At 44.4% G+C, this 26,266-nt stretch overlaps 1 protein-coding gene across 1 annotated transcript in view; it reads left to right on the top strand.

Annotated features, from left to right (window-relative positions):
- The window catches only part of SNAPC3 (small nuclear RNA activating complex polypeptide 3), a 105,311-nt gene that overhangs the window by 73,238 nt on the left and 5,807 nt on the right, over nucleotides 1-26,266 (top strand). The window contains exons 4-7 of the mRNA XM_063914075.1: nucleotides 8,089-8,193; nucleotides 9,693-9,842; nucleotides 16,366-16,448; nucleotides 17,509-17,673. Of these exons, the coding sequence (XP_063770145.1) occupies nucleotides 8,089-8,193; nucleotides 9,693-9,842; nucleotides 16,366-16,448; nucleotides 17,509-17,673 (503 nt within the window). The remainder of the gene's footprint in view (nucleotides 1-8,088; nucleotides 8,194-9,692; nucleotides 9,843-16,365; nucleotides 16,449-17,508; nucleotides 17,674-26,266) is intronic.

A 26,266-nucleotide genomic window follows, 5' to 3' on the forward strand; every position in this document is an offset into this window, starting at 1 on the left:
CCCGGCGACAGGGGGGGACAAAGGGGACACCTGTGACAGGCCCCGAAGCTCAGGGGGGCCCCAAGGATCATGACCACAAAAAACGGAGCAGTAGTACCTAATTATGTTTTTAAAATCATGCACTCCTGCCACCTGCAAATTAAGAACAAAAACTATTTATAATTACAAGCGCACAACTCCCCCCCCCCCCCCATTACCCAGTCACTTGGTCCAGTCCCTTGCATTGCCGTCGTGACGCTGGACTCTGGACTGGAGCAGCGCCCACGGACGTCATTCTCCTGGTCCCCGGAATTTGTAGCTTCACAGGTATGCCACTGCCCTCGGTATAGAGAAGCCGCTGCCGGAGGTGCAGGGAACCTGCTGCCGGAGGTGCAGGGAACCTGGTGCCGGAGGTGCGGGGAACCTGGTGCCGGAGGTGCGGGGAAGCCGCTGTCGGCGGTGCGGGGAAGCCGCCGGCGTCACCTTATGCCCTGTTCTTCCCTAATAATATCCCTTATAAAAGCCTCATTCCCCCCTCTCCCCCGGTGCCTGTCACACAGGATTGTATATAGGTATAATACAGTATATAGTATGTATGTATGTATGTGTATATGTATGTATGTATATATATATATATATATATATATATATATATATACATATACATATATACACACACACACACACACACACACACACACACACTCACACACACACACATATATACACTCTGCAGATAAAAGGCGGCAATTGGAGACGTTCAAATCAGTGACATAAAGTGACATGTTTATTCAAAGTTTCAGGGTCAAGCTCCCGTCAGTCATCAGGATAACAGAATACAGTGTACAGTAGTGCCGCCTCTCATCTGCAGAGTGTATACCTGGGGCACATGCCCTAATGAAGAGGTCACCAGGGCAAGTAACATCTGTTGGAGGATATGTTTGAGTGCCGGTTCATATGGATTTTACATATATATATCCGGAAGAACGAGGCGGCACTCAGAGGCTTGGAAACACTCGTTTCACGTTTCCAAGCCTCTGAGTGCCGCCTCGTTCTTCCGGATTTCTACAGGAGCACCAGAGTAAGACAGCCGCATGAGGCAGCAGGAGTGCCGGGGTGTAGGTGACATATATATATATTAACCACCCTCGGCTTTAAAAGTAGGGGGTTGAGGGGGCCCCAGAGCTATTAGTGTACCTGGCCCCAAAATTTCTGTTGCCGGCCCTGACCATGGCTACGTTTGACGGCATGGAGGTTGAACGCCAGATTCAAGCTCGGTAGGGCATTCCGAATAAGGTTATTCCTACCTTGATGCAGGCTAGGAAAGGAGTAATGTCTAAACATTACCATCGTATTTGGAAAAAATATGTATCTTGGTGTGTGTCCAAGAAGTTTCCTACGGTGGAGTTTCAACTTGGACGTTTTCTCCTCTTCCTGCAAGCAAGTGTGGATATGGGCCTGAGGTTAGGATCCATAAAGGTCCAAATTTCGTCCCTATCCATTTTCTTCCAGAAACAGTTGGCTGCCCTCCCTGAGGTTCAGACTTTTTTTTTTTAAGGGAGTTCTGCACATCCAACCTCCCTTTGTACCGCCTACGGCGCTTTGGGATCTTAAAGTGGTGTTGCAGTTCCTCCAGTCGGACTGGTTTGAGCCTCTACAGGAGGTTGAGGTCAAGTTTCTCACATGGAAGGCTGTCACTTTGTTGGCCCTAGCGTCTGCTAGACGTGTGTCGGAGTTGGGGGCTTTGTCCTGTAAAAACAGGCAACAATGTCTGATCCTACTCAAATAGGCGCCACCTCATTAATGTGCTCCCAACTCACAAGAGAAAATAATGTAAAATGTATATACATTCCTTATGATCGTTCCATAAACTTTTCATGTGTAGTACAGTAAATTTAATGTGACATCATACAGAAAATAACATAGAAATAAGTGTTCCACGGGGGTGTCCCTAGGGGACTGAACAATTACCAGATTGGATGGAGAACTGATGGAAAGCAGTTCTCAATAAAGCTCTTATTAATTGGTCCAAAGGAAAAGCCACCCGGGTAGGCAGAAACTCAGGAACAATACTGTCAATCTGGCTAGCATCCAGTACCTTCAGGGTAGCTCCGGAAACCAGGGTCCTCTGACACAGTTCACCAACGCGTTTCAACCCTTTTTAGCTGGGTCTTTCTCAAGGCAGTGTGTCAGAGTCTGATACATCCCGTCCTTAAAAGTAAGTCTTAACCAATCGGAAAGCCTCTGTTCGTGCGCCCCCGGCCGGAAGCGCGTCATCCTCGTCGTGACCGGAAGTGCGTCATCCGCAACGTCCGTTCGTCCACTCCTCCTATCCTCAAGCGTGTCATCAGCGGTGCACACTAGTGTTGGCCGGAAGTGAGGATAACGGTGGTGTTTTTCCGGAAGTTCGGGTGTTTTGCCCGGAAGTCCGTCATTCTTAATATCCGGCCATTATAGTCTTGGCGGAAATTACCCGTAGTTCACTTAAATAAGCCTGGCGGAAGTGATTTAGGCAATGAATAAGAAACATTAAAATAACTACTTTAAAAGTCCATATATGTTAGTCCTTCATATATTTGTAAAAGATGAACAACCTGAAATAAAATATACAAAAACAAGGAATCAGCAGTATAACCCCAAATGGGTATATTAGACATGCACAGCATGAGTGGATATAATAAAAAGTGACAAACACAGAACCTAGTAACATGGAATATAAAAACATCCGATCATAAAAACCACTTTAATTCAAAGCCGCTGTTTAAACCGTGTGGTTGTAGCGTATTGCACTCATATATCAGTTGCATCTCACTTTTAGCTAAACGGGATGCAATATCTCGTTGACGAAGGTTACATTTCATAAGTTTGATCCCTGCAAATCTAATAATATATTTTGGGGAACAATTATGTACCTTTTTAAAATGGGTTGAAAGAGCATGTGTTTCTAAACCCTTTTTAATATTTTGACAATGCTCCCCCATCCTAACTTTTAATGCTCGGGAGGTGCGTCCTATGTAGAACAAGTGACCGGTGCATTCGATACAATAAATAATGTTGCTGGTATTGCACGTAATAAAATCCCTAACATATACGATTTTATCGTTGATCTGGATTTTATCCAGCTTTTTAGTGCCATCGCTTTTTATCTCACGGCAGCCGATGCACATACCACAACGGTGGAACCCTTTGGTGATGATCCTAGGTTCTCTTTTTGTTGGTGGAAGATAGCTATTTACCAAAGCATTGCGAAGATTTGGAGCTTTCCTGTAAATAAAAGTGGGATTTTCTGGAATCTTATTTCCCAGTATTGGATCTTTTTTAAGGATGTTCCAATTTCTTTTGATTGATCTTTCTAAAATTTTGTGTTGAGAATTAAAACCGGTAATGAATGCCCACTCGAACTTCTCATTTCTGTTCGGTTCATATTGTTTAGTAGCTAAAAGGTCACTCCTATTGATCTCATTAGTCTTTTGTACCGCCAGATCGACAATATCCTTCCTGTATCCACACCTTTCAAATCTCTTTTGGAGTTCACAAGCCTGTTGTTTGTATATACTGTCCTCTGTACAATTCCTTTTTGTGCGCTTGAATTGACCAAGCGGAATAGAATTTAGCCAATTCAAGTGGTGGCAACTACTGTATTCAATATATGTTCTTGAATCTGTTTGCTTTGTGAACGTCCTCGTCTGTATCTGATTGTTATCTACAGATACCGTTATATCCAAAAAGTCGATCTTTTGTGCATCTATATTGAATGTGAATTCAATGTTTAAGTTATTAGTATTAAGGTACAGGCAGAAATCCTCAAGGCTTTCACGGCTCCCCCTCCATATGAAAAAAACATAATCGAAATGACGGTCTCCTCCCATAGACCCATGAAAATATTGGCATAACTCGGAGCGAACCTGGTGCCCATGGCGGTACCGACCTTTTGTAGATAAAAATTACCATTACAAATAAAATAGTTATTCGATAAAATGAATTGGATCCCCTCTCTAATAAAATCCTGGACTTGTTCTTCCAAAGTGCTGTTATTTAGATATACGGTGACCGCATGTAATCCTGCCTCATGATTAATGATGGAATATAGAGATTTTACATCTGCGGTGACTAAAAACATATTTTCCTCCCACTGAACTGTGGTCAGGAAATTTAAAAAGTCCTTAGTATCTTTTAAATGTGAGACATTCTGTAAAACTAAAGGTTGTAAGAAGAAATCGATGTACTCCGACAGGTTAGCAGTAGCTGAATCTATTCCCGACACGATGGGTCTCCCAGGGGGATGTGTAACATTTTTATGAATTTTTGGGAGTAGATAAAGTGCTGGCGTGACTGGTTTGGCATTAAATAAGAATTTGGCCTCTCTATCCTCTAGGACACCTAAATCTTCATATTTTTTAATTAATGCTTGTAATTCCATAATAATTCTCTCTGTTGGGTCTGTTTTCAATCTTCCATACGTATTTTTATCATTGACATGATCCTCTATTTCCTTGGTATACCAACTTTTGTTCATCACGACAACCCCCCCGCCCTTATCTGCAGGTTTGATTATAAGTTCTGGATGTTGCTTAAGATTCTTCAGAGCCATTCGTTCTTTAAACGTTAGGTTAAAATTAATGCCCGAAGGTTTGATTTCTCTCAGGTCTTCCTTAATCATTTCACAAAAGGTGTCGATGAAGTTACCCTTAACGTGAGCAGGATAAAAGACAGATTTTGGTTTGAACGGGGTTCTATTGAGGACCAAATTCTCCTCAACAGACCCTTCCTCCTTGCTCAAAAAGAATTTCTTGATACAGAGCTTACGTTCAAATTTTGAGATATCAATAAACGTCTCAAATTTGTTGATTACCATGGTGGGGGCATATTTGAGTCCCTTTTCTAAAACCTTTGTCTCATCTGTGGTCAAAACATGAGAACTTAGGTTGAAAATCTTGACTCCTTTTTCAGTAAGGTCCACCTTTTCGACCACTGACTTTTTGGTCTTTTTCTTCTTGTTGTTACGCCTCTTCTTCTTCCTTTTAATATTTTTCTTAATGCCCCCTCTCCTGCCCCTCCTCGTTTTGTGTTTCACCTCCGTCTTTGGTCCTGTCTCCCCCTCCCTAAAAAATGACTCGTTCCCTCTCTTCCATTCAGAACCTCAAATCTGTTGTTGGTCTCTATACGGGTATGATCTCTATATCTACGTATTTGGTGCCGATCCCAGTCGTTCCTGTACGTTTGATTCCGCTCCCAATCGATTCCTCTTCTCCCTCCCCTGTTTTCATTCATATTGTCCTGGCTGACATAATTTCCTCTGTTCCTTTGTCTGTCATTCTTGGGGTAATCCGTTCTTTGTTCTCTATATCTAATGGATCCATATTGATTCTGATAATCTTGAAACCTTCTCCTCCGAGGGGATGTCTCACTCCTATTATAATCATTGTGTACCATCGGTTTATTACGTTCATATATGTTCTTCTGCTTCTGTGTTTGTCTACCCCCCCTAGATTCCACTCTATCCACCTGTATGTCTATCTCATTAGATTCTCTCTTGGGGGTCTCCCTATTCTCCTCACTTATTTCCTCAGACTCTTTTTTATTTCAGGTTGTTCATCTTTTACAAATATATGAAGGACTAATATATATGGACTTTTAAAGTAGTTATTTTAATGTTTCTTATTCATTGCCTAAATCACTTCCGCCAGGCTTATTTAAGTGAACTACGGGTAATTTCCGCCAAGACTATAATGGCCGGATATTAAGAATGACGGACTTCCGGGCAAAACACCCGAACTTCCGGAAAAACACCACCGTTATCCTCACTTCAGGCCAACACTAGTGTGCACCGCTGATGACACGCTTGAGGATAGGAGGAGTGGACGAACGGACGTTGCGGATGACGCACTTCCGGTCACGACGAGGATGACGCGCTTCCGGCCGGGGGCGCACGAACAGAGGCTTTCCGATTGGTTAAGACTTACTTTTAAGGACGGGATGTATCAGACTCTGACACACTGCCTTGAGAAAGACCCAGCTAAAAAGGGTTGAAACGCGTTGGTGAACTGTGTCAGAGGACCCTGGTTTCCGGAGCTACCCTGAAGGTACTGGATGCTAGCCAGATTGACAGTATTGTTCCTGAGTTTCTGCCTACCCGGGTGGCTTTTCCTTTGGACCAATTAATAAGAGCTTTTATTGAGAACTGCTTTCCATCAGTTCTCCATCCAATCTGGTAATTGTTCAGTCCCCTAGGGACACCACCGTGGAACACTTATTTCTGTTATTTTCTGTATGATGTCACATTAAATTTACTGTACTACACATGAAAAGTTTGTGTTTCTTCCCACATGTGGAGTTAATTATATGCTATATCTCGATGTGGATGAAGAGATTCATGGAACGATCATAAGGAATGTATATACATTTTACATTATTTTCTCTTGTGAGTTGGGAGCACATTAATGAGGTGGCGCCTATTTGAGTTGGATCAGACATTGTTGCCTGTTTGTATATTTTAAAAGTGTTTTGAAGAGTCACTTTTCTTTCCTGGTTCTTACTCTACTTGGCTGCCCATTACTTGTTTGCGCAGAGATTTATTATCTATAACACTATATCACACATTTGTCCTGTAAAAGCCCATACTTGATCTTCCATGAAGATAGAGCTGAGCTTCGGACACGTCAGCAGTTTCTTCCGAAGGTTGTGTCGGCATTTCATATCAACCAACCTATTGTGGTGCCAGTTGCGACTGACTCCTCAATTTCATCAATGTTCTTGGATGTTGTAAGGGCTCTAAAAATCTATGTGAGGAGGACTGCTCATCACAGAAAATCGGACTCTGTTTGTCCTGTATGATCCCAAGAAGATTGGGTGTCTTGCTTCTAAGCAGACGATCTCTCGCTGGATCAGGTTCACTATCCAGCATGCGTATTCTATGGCAGGCTTGCCGTGTCCTACGTCTGTTAAGGCCCACTCTGCACGTAAGGTGGGTTCTTCCTGGGCGGCTGCCCGGGTTGTCTCTACTTTGCAACTCTGCCGAGCAGCTACTTGGTTGGGGTCTAACACGTTCGCAAAGTTCTACAAGTTCGATACTTTGGCCTCTGAGGACCTTAAGTTTGGTCAACTGGTTCTGCAGGAGCCTCCACGCTCTCCCTCCCATTCTGGGAGCTTTTGTACATCCCCATGGTACTAATGTGGACCCCAGCATCCCTTAGGACATAAGAGAAAATAGGATTTTAATTACCTACCGGTTAATCCTTTTCTCGTAGTCCGTAGAGGATGCTGGGCGCCCGCCCAGCGCGTCGTTTTCCTGCAGTTATCTGGTTCAGTACAACTTGGTTTTAGTTGAGTACTGCATAGTTACTTGGTAAGTACGGTTTCAGCGGTTGCTGAGTTTCAAGCTAGTTAGCTTGGTTTGCCTTGTATGTGTGAGCTGGTATGAATCTCGCCACTATCTGTGTAAAATCCTTCTCTCGAAGATGCCCGTCTCCTCAGGCACAGTTTCTAGACTGAGTCTGGTAGGAGGTGGCATAGAGGGAGAAGCCAGCCCACACTCTCAAACTCTTAGTGTCAATGGCTCTTACTGGACCCGTCTATACCCCATGGTACTAATGTGGACTCCAGCATCCTCTACGGCAGGCATTCCCAACCGCGGTCCTCAAGGCACACCAACAGTGCAGGCTTTAGTGATATCCAGGCTTCAGCACAGATGGTTAAATCAAAATAACTGAGGTACTAATTAAGTCACCTGTGTTCAAGCCTGGATATCACTAAAACCAGGACTGTTAGTGTGCCTTGAGGACCGAGGTTGGGAAACACTGCTCTACGGACTACGAGAAAAGGATTTACCGGTAGGTAATTAAAATCCTATTATTTCATATTCACTTTGTTCATTTTCATAGCATTCGTGGACACGAGAGAATGGCTAAAAAAAACCAAAACATTTACTACTAGTTCACAAGCAAATGATATGCTAACTTTGCGTAGTCTTTTTCATTCAAAGAGCAAATGGGAAAAAAATTCCCATTCTGCCCGTGCACAAAAAATATTTTTATTTGTTATCTGTTGTGTTAAGAAAAAAAACAAAACTTCAATATTGCATGTTTGTTTAAATCTTTATTTTATTTCTAGGAATCTCGAGGTTTAGGAACAAGGCCAGAGGATTCGTCCGACATGGTGGATGAGGGTGAACTGGTGCTAACTGTGAACTTTTTATATCCCATCATTTTTCAAAAGGTTTGATTTTCTGAATCTATAATCTACTATAATACTTTAGTCTTAGAATGGAAGCCCATATAATTTGAAGTTATTTTAATGAAGGATAAAACTTGTATTAAATAGTTACTTTGTGTGGCTTGTGTTTCTTTTTTTTTTTTTTCCCTTTTTCTGACCTAGGTTCTAACTGCTGCTTCTATGAGGTTTTAGTGCTGGTATAATATTGAGTGTGGTTAGGATGGGTTTGAAAGAGATTGTTGTTCCTCTACACAGTGTCTTATTCTAAATTTACCCTGCATAAAGGCAATGTAATATAAATATAATATTTAAATGCTAAAAAGTGTGATAATAGGCAATCAGCCCAGGCAGACTTTTCTTGCAGGACCTCTGTAATTACACAGAATGTGAATTATAGTCCTAGCAATAAAATGTAGATATAGTACTTTTATTAGCGTTAAACTCAATAGTTAAGGTACAAGGTCACTGTCATAGTGCACTTGTGATATTGTTGCTAGCCCTTGACTCGCTGCAATAGGGTCTAATGAAGCAGGATCCAGATGGGCTATAATTACCTAGTTTAGAGTGTATAAAGGCCTCAAAATGTCAGTGTCGACTAACTAAACATTTTTATGGAAACAATAATATAACCTGAAACTAATGAGTAAAGCTGCTGCTTCATAAGTAATAAATATACTATACTAGCTGTTGCTCCCACTTTGACTGGGTTTTTTCTTTACCCTCTTCCCACCCTATCCTCCCTCCATCCCTTCTTCTCCCTCTGTTTCTTTTCTCTTGCTTGCTTTCTACATGTGCGAGTGGTGAAAGTGGGGCTGTTTGCAGTGTGAAGGGTACATCCAAAGATAAGCTGCGTCAAACAGGTTTATGTATGTATTTACCATACATTTATACATTGACAGTATTAGGTGCTTCCTTCGTACAGTACATTAAGTCCCAGTGCATTTGTGCAACGGGGGATACCCTATTTCTCTGGAAATACTTATGTATTATTGCTCAGGGAGGTGGCTTGATATGCACACAAACACTGGAGTAATCTTAACATGCATTTTATCTTAACATTTTTTATTTTTTTATTTCTGGTTTAATTTTCTCTAATCAGACTGGCATAGTGAAAAAGCACTTTTATACCTTAAACTGGATGATTACATCCCATCTGGATTACACTTTGGAGAGTTTTTTTTTAACTTTCTTTTTACCCTCTGGTTTGCCTAATTATAAGAGCACTGGGGGCACTTTGCCTATCCAGTCTAAGATATCCTTCAAGAGCGGATTGCCTTTCATTATCACAGCTTTTATTATTTAAAAATAGTAAAGCTACAATATTGCCTTTATTCATGACAAATTTATTATAAGACTACCCCTGTTTCTCTTCTCCTCTGCAGCTACTGATACGTTCCTAGATGTTTATGAAGAATCTGTGGTGGAATTGTTTATTTTTGCTGATCCAGAAACATTAACTTTTCTCAGATCATCAGTAGTTTTCTCATATATGGATTTTTCAGCACAAAGAATACAAACCCCATGAGACTATTTTGGTGCTTGGCAGTCAGAAACTGACAGAACTTCGAGATGTCATTAAGTGTGTCAGCGATCTTCAGATTGGAGGAGAGTTCAGTAATAATCCAGACATGGCTCCTGAAAACATTTGCAAGGTACATTTGAAAGAATGGCACACTATATCTATTGAAACAATGCTCTTCTGCATAAACCCTTTATTTTAAGGTAAAATATAGTAATGTGTCCAATGGTAAGTGTACTGTATGCTGAAATTGTGTCATTTTAATTAGAAGATTGAAAGTTTTGTGCCCAAGTTTTTGATACTGCTACTCAAACTGCATGTTGTTGTTTTTTTTACAAGTAGTACTAAAGAAACCACAACTTGTCTTGGCAATAGGGAAGCATTTTTAGAGCAAATTAACTGAACATACATAGCACAGGAACCCATGAATACAAATGTAAATATTAACATTTACACAATAATTATTCTAAATGTAAATACAAGGGGTGTGCAATAAGTTTCAAGATGTGCAGTGCGTAGATACAGTAGGCACAATCTGACGCTGCTTTCGAACTATAATATAAAGTTCCTGTGAAATGACAAGGCACAGAACCGTATATAAGCAGCATTGCACACTGAAGAAGACTGCATGTTCACTTGCTTCACAAACTCGTCTACGACTACTAGAGTGGTCTGTGACAGCAGGAGCGTTTTTATCAACTGCGAGCATCTTTTGGGGAGGAAGCACCGTTCCGGACCACTCAGAATGGTTTGCAGAATTTCAACGCAGGAGACTGTTCCTGGAAAATGAGGAGTGCTGGAGCTGACCTGTGTCTGCCATCACAGCTGGCAACGTTGCTTCCGTGGGGGTCATAGTTGCGGTGGATGCCAGAGTGACTGTGGCCCAGTTAGAGAAGGAGTTTGGCATCTCATCAGGAGCCATCTGCTTGATGCTCCATGAGAAGTTTGGCCTGAGCAAGGTTTCTGCACACTGGGTGACCCATCAGCTGACTCGAGAGTAGGAGGTGGCACGGGTGATTTGGTGCCGCAACATGCTGGCCAGGTTTGATGGAGGTCGCTCAAAATCTGTCTAGGAGATCATCAGTGGCGATGAATCGTGGACTTACAGTTTCGACCCCGAGACTAAACAGTCGGCCCAGTGGACCCCAGTTGGAGGTGCACCGCCGCAGAGGTTCCGATGGAGCACAGTGTGGCCAAGCAGATGGAGGCTGTTTTTGTGGCCAGGACACAACACGGGCAGTACACTACTGTGTGTAAATGAATGGCTCATGCTGTCATTTACTAAGCAGTACACCCAGTCCGTGAAATAACAAGTCTCACAGGGGTGGGATTAAGGCTGGGGCAGGCTGCCTATTAAAGCAATGGGGAGGCCCGGGAAAAAGTACAGTAAACTCAGTCTCGTAAAGATAACACTCTTTGAAAAGCCATGCTGTTGTATATCTGTGTAAAAAGTAGCATCCACAGCTTTTTTTTCTTCTGATTTTGACTATCTGTGTGCATGTCTGAGTCTGTATACAAAGCACAACAGAACTTGTTTTGGAAAAAAAAAAAAACCCAGTGGATGCTACTTTTTACACATACATATACAACTGTGTCCTTTGCAGGAATCGAACCCTAGCTCATGGGTATGGTAACCATCGGTGATACCATTATGCCAAGAGAGCCATGGAGACAGTAACAGTGATGTTGCTCATTGTAAATTTTTTTTTTTTTTTTTTAAATAGTGCTGTATGTCCCAACTCTATTGCTGATTGTAATGATCTTGTTTCTTTTAAAGAGCTGTGTAGAACTCTGAACTGTGCTTTTCTTTGTGTGCGTTGAAGACGCTGAGCCAATCTTTTTCTGTGTTCACATTTCTAATTAATGTAGAGATCTAAAAAAAAAAAAAAGTGTTTCTTAAACTACAAGCATCGTTTGACTTTACAATGGAGATTTCACACATGCGCAATGGTAGTTTTAAAAAAATGACACTTGGTGGACGAACACCAGTATTGCACCCGACAGAGACTCAATTCATTACACTGTGACTGAATACACTACACTGCGACAAGGTGCAGGCAAACGTAATACAACTAGTTTTTCGCACTATACGCCACACGAGGATAGATGAGCATGGTCACATCTGTTTATGTGTATAATTAATATATATATATATATAATATATAATGCTAATGCAGTTCTGTGCTTGCATCTTTACTTGATGCCAGTCATGGGTCATAATGATTGCCCCACACACTGTGACTAGTGCTGCATTCTGCCTTATGAATTCCTTGCTGTCTGCACATGGTGAAATACAGCTATGGACCTTGAGCCTAACCGTATTAAGCACCCTTGCAAGGCAAGCACTTTGTAGGGGTTGATACATTTTTGTTAAAACTTTAGCTTAAAGAGTGTAGATTCTGATATGACTATTAATGCTTTATACACTGTTGCTTGTAATCCTGGAGGAAAAAAAAAGCCATTTAAGAAGAATATAAAAGCCTGTGACCAATCTGTTTCTGCTGGTCAGGGTAGTGTGATTTGTAATGATTGTTCCCAGCCTGTGGTTAATCCAGTTCAGCCTTCAAGTCAGTTACAAGAACTTACGGAGTGGATGAAAACAATCCTTTGTTTCTAAAGAATTTCCGTCATTGCAAGGTTCTAAGAGATCTGGGTCTCAGACGAGCCTTGATATGGAAAGTGGCATAGCCTCCTATAAGCCACATTTAGATGCCGAACTTGATGATCTGACTAGCAATCAGTCAAACAAAGTTTGGGAAGATCCATGGTCTTTTAGTCTGGAAATAGTAGAGTGTTTGTTAAAATCAATATGTCTCTGTAATTCATGGTTTTACAGATATCAGAGCAAGGAGCAGAGCATGAGCTGCTATTTGAAGATAACACAAAAAAAGCACCATGGGGTATAAATCGGGTCCATTGGAGCCTGGCACTTTAAGAAATCTTCAGTGAGTGCTAGCTCCTCCCCTCTATGCCCCTCCTGCAGACTCTGTTTAGAAAAATATGCCCAAGGAGTCGGGTGCGTTCTCTTGAGCTCCAGAGTGTTTTCTTCAGAAATTTGTTTTAGTTTGTTATTTTCAGGCAGCACTGGCTGGCACCAGTCTGCCTGCGTTGTGGGACTTTTATAGGGTTAATGGTCCGGATCCCCGCTGACAGGACAAAGCTACTGAGGTGCTGTTTTGCATACCCTCAGGATGTGCGCGCACGCCAACAGCATGCCGCCACCCTTAACAGATGCTGAACACACTGTGCAGTGAGTACAGACACCGGGGCCCCGGGTTAGCTGGTCCCTAGTGTCAGTGGTGGCATAAGGGTGCGGCGGGCACTTGGCTGCGGTGCCCTCTGCGGACACCCACACTGGTGCTAGTACAGGAAGTAGTTTTAACCCCGTTTCCTGCAATTTGGACACAAATGTCGGTATAATACATGTGAGGGGACCACGTGCCATTACAGGGGCGGGGCTTACCGGAGAGCGGTACCAGCGGTGAAGAGGCGCCATTTCCTGCTGCTTTAGCCTACTGACTGCACGCAGGGAAGCGCTGCTCCTACACAGATCCTCCAGATTCACTTTGTGTGGTGCCAGGGGGATTTATAGAAAGTGGGGAGCTTTTCTAGTATCAGAAAACCAGAAACCTTATCTAAGGTTGGTTTATGCCCAGCAAAGCGCTGCTTTAGCTATGAGGCATTGTGTGCTGGTGTCATCCCTCTCTATATCACTCCATGCAGGCTGTCTGGAGTTCTGTCTGAAAATAGAGGAAGAAACAACAGAGCGCCTATGGTGTAGTATCCTTTAGTAAAGTTTTCGTCACACGCAAGAATAATATTGCGTACCGGATTACGGCTTGACACAGTGCCTGTCGATCCCCTGGTCTTTTAAGTCCAAGTCTCTGTCGGAATCTAGATAGAGTCAGGAGACAGGGAATCGCTATATAGCGTAGTAATTACTCAGTAAGTGAGGTCAAATTTAGTATATCACATAAGGTTACATGCGTACCAGATAAAATAATGATTCGTGCATATCAGTATTGGTGTTATTATCTTGGTCCTTTTCAGAGGGATGTGGTCATGGGATAGCCTTAGGACAATATATCAATGCTTCAGTCAACACTTTATATCAAAAAAAGTCTGATTTATTAAGTGAACAAAAGATATATAAGAAATAAATAGCTTAGCTTAATTGACAAAAATGTCGGCAGAAGTAGGTCAGCAAATCAGCAAGTAACTCTCTCAGTAGGTCAGCAAATCAGCAAGTCACTCTCTCAACGCGTTTCGCCCGTGTTTAGGCTTCATCAGGAGATTCTAAAAACGGGCGAAACGCGTTGAGAGAGAGTGAACCCTCCGATTGTGGATATCTGTGTCCAGGCAGTCACGTAAGATTGTGCTGCCAGTACCTGGTGCTATCTCTCTAAAAGACCCAGCTGACCGTAAAATTGAGACTACACTCAAATCCATTTACACCGCAGTGGGAGTCGCACAGAGGCCCACCATTACTTGTGGGTGGATCACAAGGGCCATGGTTAAGTGGTCTGGTAATATCATTAAGGGATTTGACACTTTGCCTCACGATGAGATCCTGACTCTACTGCATCATATCCAGGATGCTGCTATCTTCATGAGTGAGGCAATCAAGGAGATAGGCCTCATTAATGCCCGATCCACAGCTATGGCGGTCTCAGCCTGCAGGGCTCTGTGGCTGCAACAATTGACAGCAGATGCTGATTCCAAAAAAGGTGTGGAATATCTTCCCTTCACGGGGGATGCCCTGTTTGGGAAGGAATTAAATAAGTGGATTTCTCAAGCAACGGCGGGTAAGTCCACCTATCTGCTGTCTGCTGCGCCTCCAGATAGACGTCCTTATCCCAGTCCCTCTCTACAGTCCTTTCATGTGGCCAGGTTTAGAGGCAGGGCCATGGCTGCCTCAAATGCGGCCAGAGGAAATAGAGGTGAATCTTGCAGACAGCGGTTGCTGGATCACTGGACCAGACCTCAGGTTCTTCTTCCACAAAGCCTCCGCGTGACAGTTGAACCCGGCTGCAGAGGAACTTTCAGGTGGCTGCTCGACTGCAATATTTCGCTCCTGTATGGGCGGAGTCCTGCCAGGACCCTTGGGTGAGGGATCTCATATCCCAAGGGTAACGGTTGGAACTTCATGCACTCCGTCCTCACAGATTCTTCAGGTCAGGCTTACCAGCTTCACCTGTAGTAAAAGTTACCTTGCAGGATGCAATTCAAAAACTTCTATACACATAAGTGATTTGTTCCGGTACCTCCTCTGCTCAGAAGACGGTTCGGTATGGCCAATCTTTAACCTCAAATCTCAACCCGTATTTATAGGTGTTCAAGTTCAAGATGGAATCTCCCAAAGCGGTGGTTTCTGGCCTAGAGGAAGGGGAATTCCTGGTAACCCTGGATATCAAGGATCCATATCTGCACATTCCGATATGGCCCCCATATCAAGCTTATCTCAGATTCCCAATACGGGGCCACCACCTTCAATTCCATGCCTTGCCCTTTGACCTATCCACGGCACAGAGGGTGTTCACAAAAGTTATGGCGGAAATGATGCTGCAGCAATGCTTGATGGGTGTGAACATAGTCCCTTACTTGGACGATCTCCTCATAAAGGCGGTGAGCAGGGAGCTTCTGTTACAAAGCATCAACTTGACTACACGTCTTCTTACGGACCATGGATAGATCCTCAATTTCCAAAAATGACACTTGGAACAGTCACAGAGGCTTCAGTTCCTGGGGATGATACTGGACACTGTGTCTCAGAAAGTTTTCCTACCTATGGACAAAGCCTTGACAATTCAGGCGGTGGTCCGCTCTGTGCTTGGAACCCGCAGGATCTCGGTTGCACCTTTGCATCAGACTACTGGGCAAAATGGTGGCCTCCTACGAGGCAATCAAATACGGCCGGTTCCATGGCCGTCGGTTCCAGCTGGATATTTTAGACAAGTTATCAGGGTCTCACCTGCACATGTACCAGAGGATATCCCTATTGCCAAAAGCAAGGTTCTCCCTGTTATGGTGGCTCCAATTCTCTCACCTTGTGGCAGGTCGGAGTTTTGGAATCCAGTCTTGGACTCTCGTCTTCCGATAAATGTTCTGGAACTCAGGATGATTTACTATGCCCTTGTACAGGCATCCTCTCTCCTCCAACATCAAGCCATATAGGTACAGTCTGATGACGCCATGGTGGTAACGTACATAAACCGACAGGAAGGAAGAAAAAGCAGGGCAGCAATGTAAGACATTTCAAGGATTCTCCTCTGGGCAGAGGTTAACGCAAGGGTTATATTGGCCATATTCATTCTGGGGGTGGACAACTGGGAAGCAGACTTCCTCAGCAGGCACAACCTTCATCCGGGAAAATGGAGTCTTCACCCTCAGGTGTTTCAACAGCTTGATTGAGCAGAAAGTTTGAAGCTGTGGGGTTACTGTCCCTGGAACAGTAAAACAAAAACTAACTACTGTATATATTCCAGAGATGCATCCTTTTAATGCTTTTTTTTCCTTCTATTTCTTGCTTGGATCTTTCAGGCTAGTGGCAATCTATATGAATTACAATCTGAAAATATTCAGTATGGGGATAAAAAGTATTGCTAGAGTCGCACAGTTTTTCAAAAGCATTTGAAATAATTTCTCATTTATTATAGGATCTCTTCAAATCGGCCTTCTTTTATTTTGAAGGAGTTTTTTACAATGATATGAGATATCCGGAGTGCAGAGAGATAAGCAGGTACAGTGCTCCCTTGTTATGTCCACCCACTGCCATTGAGTTTCAAAAATGAACTTGTTTTTGGATATACGTCTAGTTGTGTTGATGTAAATTTATTCTCCGTAAAGCGCTGTGCTATAGGTGGGCGCTATAAAAATAACAAAATACTGCCAGGGCTAGACTTGGCAAGCCAAACCTGGTGGTATTATAGCATGGAAACCCGCAGCATGTGGTCCTCCTGCTATAGTGACATCCAGCCGTAGGTCACGCAGCATGGTGCTATATTCCCTAGGGGGATCTGGCTTGTGAAAAAAAGTGTGAATAGGAGTTTATTGGTTTTTATATAGTTGGAACTTCTGGAGAAGGGGGTGGGGGTGTGTGGTCAGTGCAAGGAGGAGAGAGAGGAAATGGGATGCCAGGTGGAGGAGTATACTCGGCATTAGTAATGTAAACAGAGTTAAGCTCAATAATATGAGAAACAAGTTCGAAGGAAATCATAATGGAAGGCGATGTAAAAGGAAAAGAAAGGAGATGAATACAGAGGGAGAGGAGGAAGCGGAAAGGGAATCACTGCTAGTAAGGAGCAGGAAAGGAACAAAATAAAGATGGGTGTGACTTTGCATTATATGCACATTATGTATTTGCTTGTCCGTTATGCCTTTGGTTTTCATGTAAACCATGTCAAAATCAACATAAGCCCATACTGTATATGTCTCTGTTCAAGAATACATTAGCGCTAAATTGAGTCTATTAACACAGATTATATAACCTACAGCCACTTAGGGCATAAGAACATTTTATACCAGAAATTGGAGCAAACAGCAATAGCAACTATATATCAATTAAACAAATATCATTTATCCAACTTGTGTTTTTTAAATAACCAGGCATCTTGTCTCTAGCGTCATATTTCCAGATGTCGTCCAATGTGGTCACGCCCTCATATGAAACCATAAAGAGTGTTGATGGCAGAATCAATTCTGAATTTTTGAACTTTGTTGCAAATCTGTTGTTGGCGTTCAGTAGTTGTACATATGCCACCACCGTACTCACTGACATTCTTGTTTGCTTGGTCTTGCAGAACTATAGTTGAGTGGGCTGAGTCTCGTGATAGAGGCCATGGGAAATTTCAGATGGCCAAGATGGAAGACTTTACGCTAAACGACCTACATATAAAAATAGGTTTCCCTTACCTGTACTGCCATCAAGGGGACTGTGAGCATATTGTTACCATTACAGATATAAGGTAGGCAAGTTCTTTGTTTTTCTCACTTATCCAGTAGGATGTAATGGAGTCCGAGATTGCCAGAGAGGTGCGGGATGCCGACTGATCTTGGATGTTTTTTAAAAGGGGCTATCACTCACAAGGCAGAACCATGCCTTGTAGGTGATTGCTCCTTGAAAAAAATGTCTGAGATCGACCGACTTCCCGCACCTCTGACGATATCGGACTCCGTGACATCCCACCGATGTAGGTAGTTCATGCTGATGGATACATTTTAAATTTAATTTCAAATACCCAAATTCCAGTATTTTACTACCTATTGCTGTCCCTTTTTTTTTTCTTTTTCTTTTTTTAAGAAAACAGACCTGCGTTTCCTACTGATCGCCTGACCATAGTAATCTTCTTTTTACCATGTACTGTACTAGTAAGACCTATTGAATATGGGACATTTTAATTAAGTAAATTTATTAAAATCAAAGTGACCGCAATCCGTTGTCTGGTAGCTACAAAATATTCACTTATGTTTGCTTAATCTTAAATCATCGTTTAGTTCTCTTTCACTTTTTTTTTCTTTTTTTCAGTATCCTACAAACTGAGATAAACAAATATTCTTTATATACAATTGTAATGAAATGTACAAAAATATTTATATTTTTTGAGAGAAATTATTTCGAAACGTGCAGAATTGTTATATTTGCACATGTCAGCTTTTATGTCTATGGGTGGGTACACTGTGCGATACGCTCCATACAGCAAACCATATCCCTCAGTGATGTCACACCATGGCCGGGCCCGTACATGCAGTTTTGGCCGAGATAGCCAAAATTTACCTGCATTTGTGGCCAACCGAGGGGTTCCTTAACGACCCTCAGGAATGCGCATCGGGCCGTCGTTTGCAGCATACACACTGCGTGATATTTTAGTCCATATCGCTCAGAACGGGGAAAATGAGCGATATTGGCTAAAATATCGCACAGTGTGTATGCCACTTAAGTGTATTGAAGAACGATTATATGTTATACTTTTTGTATGGACCATACAATTTCAAATATAACCATTTTAACTGAGTTGAATAAACTTCTTTTAATTCTGTTGGCCCTTTATGGTGTTGCAGTGCCTTTATGCTGCAGTGCTGTATGAACAGGGGAGGGAGGGAGCGGATATTGGGGGTCATTCCGAGTTGAGCACAGCTACGATCATTTAGCACAGCTACGATAAATTTAGCACAGCTACGATCATGAACTCTGACATGCGGGGGGACGCCCAGCACAGGGCTAGTCCGCCCCGCATGTCAGTGTGGCCCCCCTACCCCGCAGAAGTGCAAAGGCATCGCACAGCGGCGATGCCTTTGCACTTCAAGAGTAGCTCCCGGCCAGCGCAGCTTTAGCGTGCTGGCCGGGAGCTACTCTTCGCTCCCCGGTCCGCAGTGGCTGCGTGTGACGTCACGCAGCCACTGCGGGCCACTCCCCACACGTTCCGGCCACGCCTGCGTTGGCCGGACCACACCCACAAAACGCCGCCGTTTCGCCCCCTCCCGCCCATTGACCACCTCTGCCTGTCAATCAGGCAGAGGCGTTCGTTGCGCAGTGACGGGCTGCCATGCGCACTGCGGCGCCGGCGCACGCGCAGTTCTGACCCGATCGCTATGCTGCAAAAAACTGCAGCGTGCGATCGGGTCAGTATGACCCCTATTGTGGGATGGAAATATAGTATTTTAAATCAAGTTAGTGGATCTAGCCGAGGATAAAGCGATGCAGTAGTAAGGGGGAGATGTATCAACCCTCAGAGAGACGTAAAGTGGAGAAGATGCCCATAGCAACCAACCAGCTACTAGCTATCCTTTATCTAGCAAAATAGTCTATAAAATGATAGAAGCTGAGTGCAGAGATCAGCAGGGGGAATGATCAGTTTTTCAGATACCTGCTCTGCATTTGTGGGATAGAGGAGAGAACTCTATGCCCACTAGTGGACTATCCATGGACGCTGGGAGGTGGGGTTGGGGGTCCACGCATACACAAAATCACTTGGCTGGGGCGATTTCATTGAGAAATGTTGATGCCACTGTGCACAGGGTGGGGAGGTAATGCTTCTGGGGGATCTGTAAACTGTGTGGGGGTAATGCCCCTAGGGCATCGATTGCCACTGGTGTGTGGGGGCTTAAATTACAATGGGAACCTATTGACACTACTAGACACCCCTACTGGTAACTAAAATGTTTCATATTTAAATGTACCCTTAAGGGGGGTATACACGGGAGAGATGTGTGCTGAGCGAACCGCTCAGCACACATCACTCCCGCCGCTCAGCACAGCGCGATGTGTGCTGAGCGATGTGGGGGGAAGGAAGGGGGCCGCTCATTTCACCCAGCGGGTGAAATGAGTGACCTGCTAGATTGGCCTGCATGCAGGCTCAATCTAGCAGCGGCGATAGTGATGTGCGGGGCTGCGCACCGCTATCGCTGAGGGGGCTACACACGAGTGATCTGTGCTTAAAATCTAAGCAATCTAGTCAGATTGCTTAGATTTTAAGCATGGATTTCTCCGTGAGTACCCCCCTTTAGAGTAAATAGTGGACATGATTATTTAATGACACCGGGTCTTCTCTGCAATTACTGGTACAGAATTTCCATTAGGCTTATTTTTTTCTTCTTAAAGCCTAAACAAAGTAAAAACACCTTTTTGTTCTAACCTACTTAAAATGAAACTCTCCACTTCCTTTGTTCCTAAATCTTTCTTCAGTGAGTTGCCCACAATTGTATATTCAATATGTGATTTAAATAATAATTTATACAATACTATGCTCTTTTATACCCCTGATTAGTATTTTAATTTTCATTGACTTTACCACCACTGCCTTACATACATGTATACCAAGGGGTATATGCAATTGCGGTCGAATTCCCGAAATTGTCGAATTTCGGGTCATTTTCGACCAAAAAAAAAATTCGCCTATGCAATTCAGTGCTTTCCGACCAAAAAACGGACTTTCAAAATTCGACTTTTTGAAATTCGAATTTTTGCAAATTCGACTTTTCTGCAATGATACAAGTGCTGCAATTCGACCAAAGCATATTCAATTCAAGTTTGGAAATTCGACAGCAGTGCTTTTAGACAGCAAATTCGTCATTTTCAATCCGCCACACTTTGGAGGGTGAAAACAATAAAAAAAAATTTAAACATGTTTTTTTTTGGTGTTTTTTTTTTAGGAATAGCATATCTATTTATATTAGAAGGGACTAGGTACTTTTTTTTTTTTTTTGGAGGCACAAATATTATTTATATATTTTTTAAAATATTATTATTTTTTTATTGCTGGAACGGTAAAATCCTTTAAAAAAATGGCGTGGGGTCCCCCCCTCCAAAGCATAACCAGCCTCGGGCTCTTCGAGCTGGTCCTGGTTCTAAAAATGCGGGGAAAAAATTGACAGGGGATCCCCCGTATTTTTAAAACCAGCACCGGGCTCTGCGCCTGGTGCTGGTGCAAAAAATACGGGGGACAAAACGAGCAGGGGTCCCCCGTATTTTTCACACCAGCATCGGGCTCCACTAGCTGGACAGATAATGCCACAGCCGGGGGTCACTTTTATGCCGTGCCCTGCGGCCGTGGCATTAAATATCCAACTAGTCACCCCTGGCCGGGGTACCCTGGGGGAGTGGGGACCCCTTCAATCAAGGGGTCCCCCCCCCCCCAGCCACCCAAGGGCCAGGGGTGAAGCCCGAGGCTGTCCCCCCCCATCCAATGGGCTGCGGATGGGGGGGCTGATAGCCTTTTGTGATAATGAAAAGAATATTGTTTTTTCCAGCAGTACTACAAGTCCCAGCAAGCCTCCCCCGCAAGCTGGTACTTGGAGAACCACAAGTACCAGCATGCGGGAGAAAAACGGGCCCGCTGGTACCTGTAGTACTACTGGGAAAAAAATACCCAAATAAAAACAGGACACACACACCGTGACAGAAAAACTTTATTTCATACGTCGACACACACATACTTACCTATGTTCACACGCCGACATCGGTCCTCTTCTCCATGTAGAATCCACGGATACCTGAAAATAAAAGATCAATATACTCACCTCAGCCATGGTCCAGAGATACATCCACGTACTTGGCAAAAAAAGAAAACGAACACACGGGCCACCGGACTGAAAGGGGTCCCATGCTGACACATGAGACCCCTTTCCACGAATGAGACCTGTCAGTGACAGCTGTCACACAAAGGTCTCTAAAGCCAATCAGGAAGCGCAACTTCGTTGCGCTCACCTGATTGGCTGTGCGCTGTCTGAACTCAGACAGCGCATCGCACAGCCCCGTCCATTTTATTCAATGGTGGGAACTTAGCGGCTAGCGGTGAGGTCACCCGCCGGTCAGCGGCTGACCGCGGGTAACCCCACCGCTAGCCGCTAAGTTCCCACCATTGAAACTAATGGAGCGGCTTTGCGATGCGCTGTCACAGCACAGACAGCGCACAGCCAATCAGGTGAGCGCCACGGAAGTAGCGCTTCCTGATTGGCTGAAGGGACTTCAGTGACAGGAGTCACGTGATGTCCCGGCATTCGGGAGAAAGGGGTCTGATGTGAAAGCATGGGACCCCTTTCAGTCCGGTATGGAGCGGGTATTTGCGGTTTGTTTCTCTATCGTCCTAGTGGATGCTGGGGTTCCTGAAAGGACCATGGGGAATAGCGGCTCCGCAGGAGACAGGGCACAAAAAGTAAAGCTTTAGGATCAGGTGGTGTGCACTGGCTCCTCCCCCTATGACCCTCCTCCAAGCCTCAGTTAGAATTTTGTGCCCGGCCGAGAAGGGTGCAATCTAGGTGGCTCTCCTAAAGAGCTGCTTAGAAAAGTTTAGCTTAGGTTTTTTATTTTACAGTGAGTCCTGCTGGCAACAGGATCACTGCAACGAGGGACTTAGGGGAGAAGAAGTGAACTCACCTGCGTGCAGGATGGATTGGCTTCTTTGGCTACTGGACATTAGCTCCAGAGGGACGATCACAGGTACAGCCTGGATGGTCACCGGAGCCTCGCCGCCGGCCCCCTTGCAGATGCTGAAACAAGAAGAAGGTCCAGAATCGGCGGCATGAAGACTCCTCAGTCTTCTTAAGGTAGCGCACAGCACTGCAGCTGTGCGCCATTTCCTCTCAGCACACTTCACACGGCAGTCACTGAGGGTGCAGGGCGCTGGAAGGGGGGGCGCCCTGGGAGGCAATGAAAACCTATTTTTGGCTAAAAATACCTCACATATAGCCTCCGGGGGCTATATGGAGATATTTAACCCCTGCCAGAATCCGTTAAGAGCGGGAGACGAGGCCGCCGAAAAAGGGGCGGGGCCTATCTCCTCAGCACACAGCGCCATTTTCCCTCACAGAAAGGCTGGAGGGAAGGCTCCCAGGCTCTCCCCTGCACTGCACTACAGAAACAGGGTTAAAACAGAGAGGGGGGGCACTAATTTGGCGTTAGAAATATATAAAAAAGATGCTATAAGGGAAAACACTTATATAAGGTTGTCCCTATATAATTATAGCGTTTTTGGTGTGTGCTGGCAAACTCTCCCTCTGTCTCTCCAAAGGGCTAGTAGGTCCTGTCCTCTATCAGAGCATTCCCTGTGTGTGTGCTGTGTGTCGGTACGTGTGTGTCGACATGCATGAGGACGATGTTGGTGAGGAGGCGGAGCAATTGCCTGTAATGGTGATGTCACTCTCTAGGGAGTCGACACCGGAATGGATGGCTTATTTAGGGAATTACGTGATAATGTCAACACGCGGCAAGGTCGGTTGACGACATGAGACGGCCGACAAACAATTAGTACCGGTCCAGACGTCTCAAAAACACCGTCAGGGGTTTTAAAACGCCCGTTTACTTTAGTCGGTCGACACAGACACAGACAGGGACACTGAATCCAGTGTCGACGGTGAATAAACAAACGTATTCCTTATTAGGGCCACACGTTAAGGGCAATGAAGGAGGTGTTACATATTCTGATACTACAAGTACCAAAAAAGAGGGTATTATGTGGGATGTGAAAAAACTACCGTAGTTTTTCCTGAATCAGATAAATTAAATGAAGTGTGTGATGATGCGTGGGTTCCCCCCGATAGAAAATATGGGCGGTATACCCTTTTCCCGCCAGAAGTTAGGGCGCGTTGGGAAACACCCCTTAGGGTGGATAAGGCGCTCACACGCTTATCAGAACAAGTGGCGGTACCGTCTATAGATAGGGCCGTCCTCAAGGAGCCAGCTGACAGGAGGCTGGAAAATATCATAAAAAGTATATACACACATACTGGTGTTATACTGCGACCAGCGATCGCCTCAGCCTGGATGTGCAGAGCTGGGGTGGCTTGGTCGGATTCCCTGACTAAAAATATTGATACCCTTGACAGGGACAGTATTTTATTGACTATAGAGCATTTAAAGGATGCATTTCTATATATGCGAGATGCACAGAGGGATATTTGCACTCTGGCATCAAGAGTAAGTGCGATGTCCATATCTGCCAGAAGATGTTTATGGACACGACAGTGGTCAGGTGATGCAGATTCCAAACGGCACAAAGGTGTATTGCCGTATAAAGGAAGAGGAGTTATTTGGGGTCGGTCCATCGGACCTGGTGGCCACGGCAACTGCTGGAAAATCCACCGTTTTTTACCCTAAGTCACATCTCTGCAGAAAAAGACACCGTCTTTTCAGTTTCAGTCCTTTCGTCCCTATAAGAGTCATATCTGCCCAGGGATAGAGGAAAGGGAAGAAGACTGCAGCAGGCAGCCCATTCCCAGGAACAGAAGCGTTCCACCGCTTCTGACAAGCTCTCAGCATGACGCTGAGACCGTACAGGACCCCTGGATCCTACAAGTAGTATCCCAGGGGTACAGATTGGAATGTCGAGACGTTTCCCCTGCGCAGGCTCCTGAAGTCTGCTTTACCAAGGTCTCCCTCCGACAAGGAGGCAGTATGGGAAACAATTCACGAGCTGTATTCCCAGCAGGTGATAATTAAATTACCCCTCCTACAACAAGAAAAGGGGTATTATTCCACACTATATTGTGGTACTGAAGCCAGAAGGCTAGGTGAGACCTATTCTAAATCTAAAAAAAAAAAAAATTTGAACACTTACAAAGGTTCAAATCAAGATGGAGTCACTCAGAGCAGTGATAACGAACCGGGAAGAAGGGGACTATATGGTGTCCCGAGACATCAGGGATGCTTACCTCCATGTCCCAAATTTGCCCTTATCACTAAGGGTACCTCAGGTTCGTGGTACAGAACTGTCACTATCAGTTTCAGACGCTGCCGTTTGGATTGTCCACGGCACCCCGGGTCTTTACCAAGGTAATGGCCGAAATGATGGTTCTTCTTCGAAGAAAAGGCGTCTTAATTATCCCTTACTTGGACGATCTCCTGATAAGGGCAAAGTCCAGGGAACAGTTGGAGGTCGGAGTAGCACTATCTCGGATACTGTTACAACAGCAGGGGTGGATTCTAAATATTCCAAAATCGCAGCTGATCCCGACAACAAGTCTCCTGTGCTTAGGGATGATTCTGGACACAGTCCAGAAAAAGGTGTTTCTCCCGGAAGAGAAAGCCAGGGAGTTATCCGAGCTAGTCAGGAACCTCCTAAAATCAGTGCATCATTGCACAAGGGCCATGGTAAAAAAATGGTGACTTCCTTCGAAGCAATTCCAGTCGGCAGATTTCATGCAAGAACTTTTCAGTGGGATCTGCTGGACAAATGGTCCGGATCGCATCTTCAGATGCATCAGCGGATAACCCTATATCCAAGGACAAGGGTGTCTCTCCTGTGGTGGTTACAGAGTGCTCATCTTCTAGAGGGCCGCAGATTCGGCATTCAGTTTTGGATGTTGGTGACCACGGAGGCCAGCCCGAGAGGCTGGGGAGCAGTCACACAAGGAAAAAATTTCCAGGGAGTGTGATCAAGTCTGGAGACTTTTCTCCACATAAATATAGCTAAGGGTAAATTTATAATGCTCTAAGCTTAGCAAGACCTCTGCTTCAAGGTCAGCCGGTATTGATCCAGTGGGATAAAACATCACGGCAGTCGCCCACGTAAATAGACAGGGCGGCACAAGAAGCAGGAGGGCAGTGGCAAAAACTGCAAGGACTTTTCGCTGGGCGGAAAATCATGTGATAGCACTGTCAGCAGTGTTTCATTCCGGGAATGGAAACTGGGAAGCAGACTTCCTCAGTAGGCACGACCTCCACCCGGCAGAGTGGGAACTTCATGGGGAAGTTTTCCACATGATTGTAAACCGTTGGGAATTACCAAAGGTGGACATGATGGCGTCCCGTCTGAACAAAAAACGGGACAGGTATTGCGCCAGGTTAAGAGACCCTCAGGCAATAGCTGTGGACGTTCTGGTAACACCGTGGGTGTACCAGTCGGTGTATGTGTTCCATCCTCTGCTTTTCATACCTAAGGTACTGAGAATTATAAGACGTAGAGGAGTAAGAACTATACTCATGGCTCCGGATTGGCCAAGAAGGACTTGGTACCCGGAACTTCAAGAGATGCTCACAGAGGACTTATGGCCTCTGCCGCTAAGAAGGGACTTGTTTCAGCAAGTACCATGTCTGTTCCAAGACTTACCGCAGCTGCGTTTGAC

This window comes from Pseudophryne corroboree, chromosome 1 (genome assembly GCF_028390025.1).
Source record: "Pseudophryne corroboree isolate aPseCor3 chromosome 1, aPseCor3.hap2, whole genome shotgun sequence".
Taxonomy (NCBI): Eukaryota; Metazoa; Chordata; class Amphibia; order Anura; family Myobatrachidae; genus Pseudophryne; species Pseudophryne corroboree.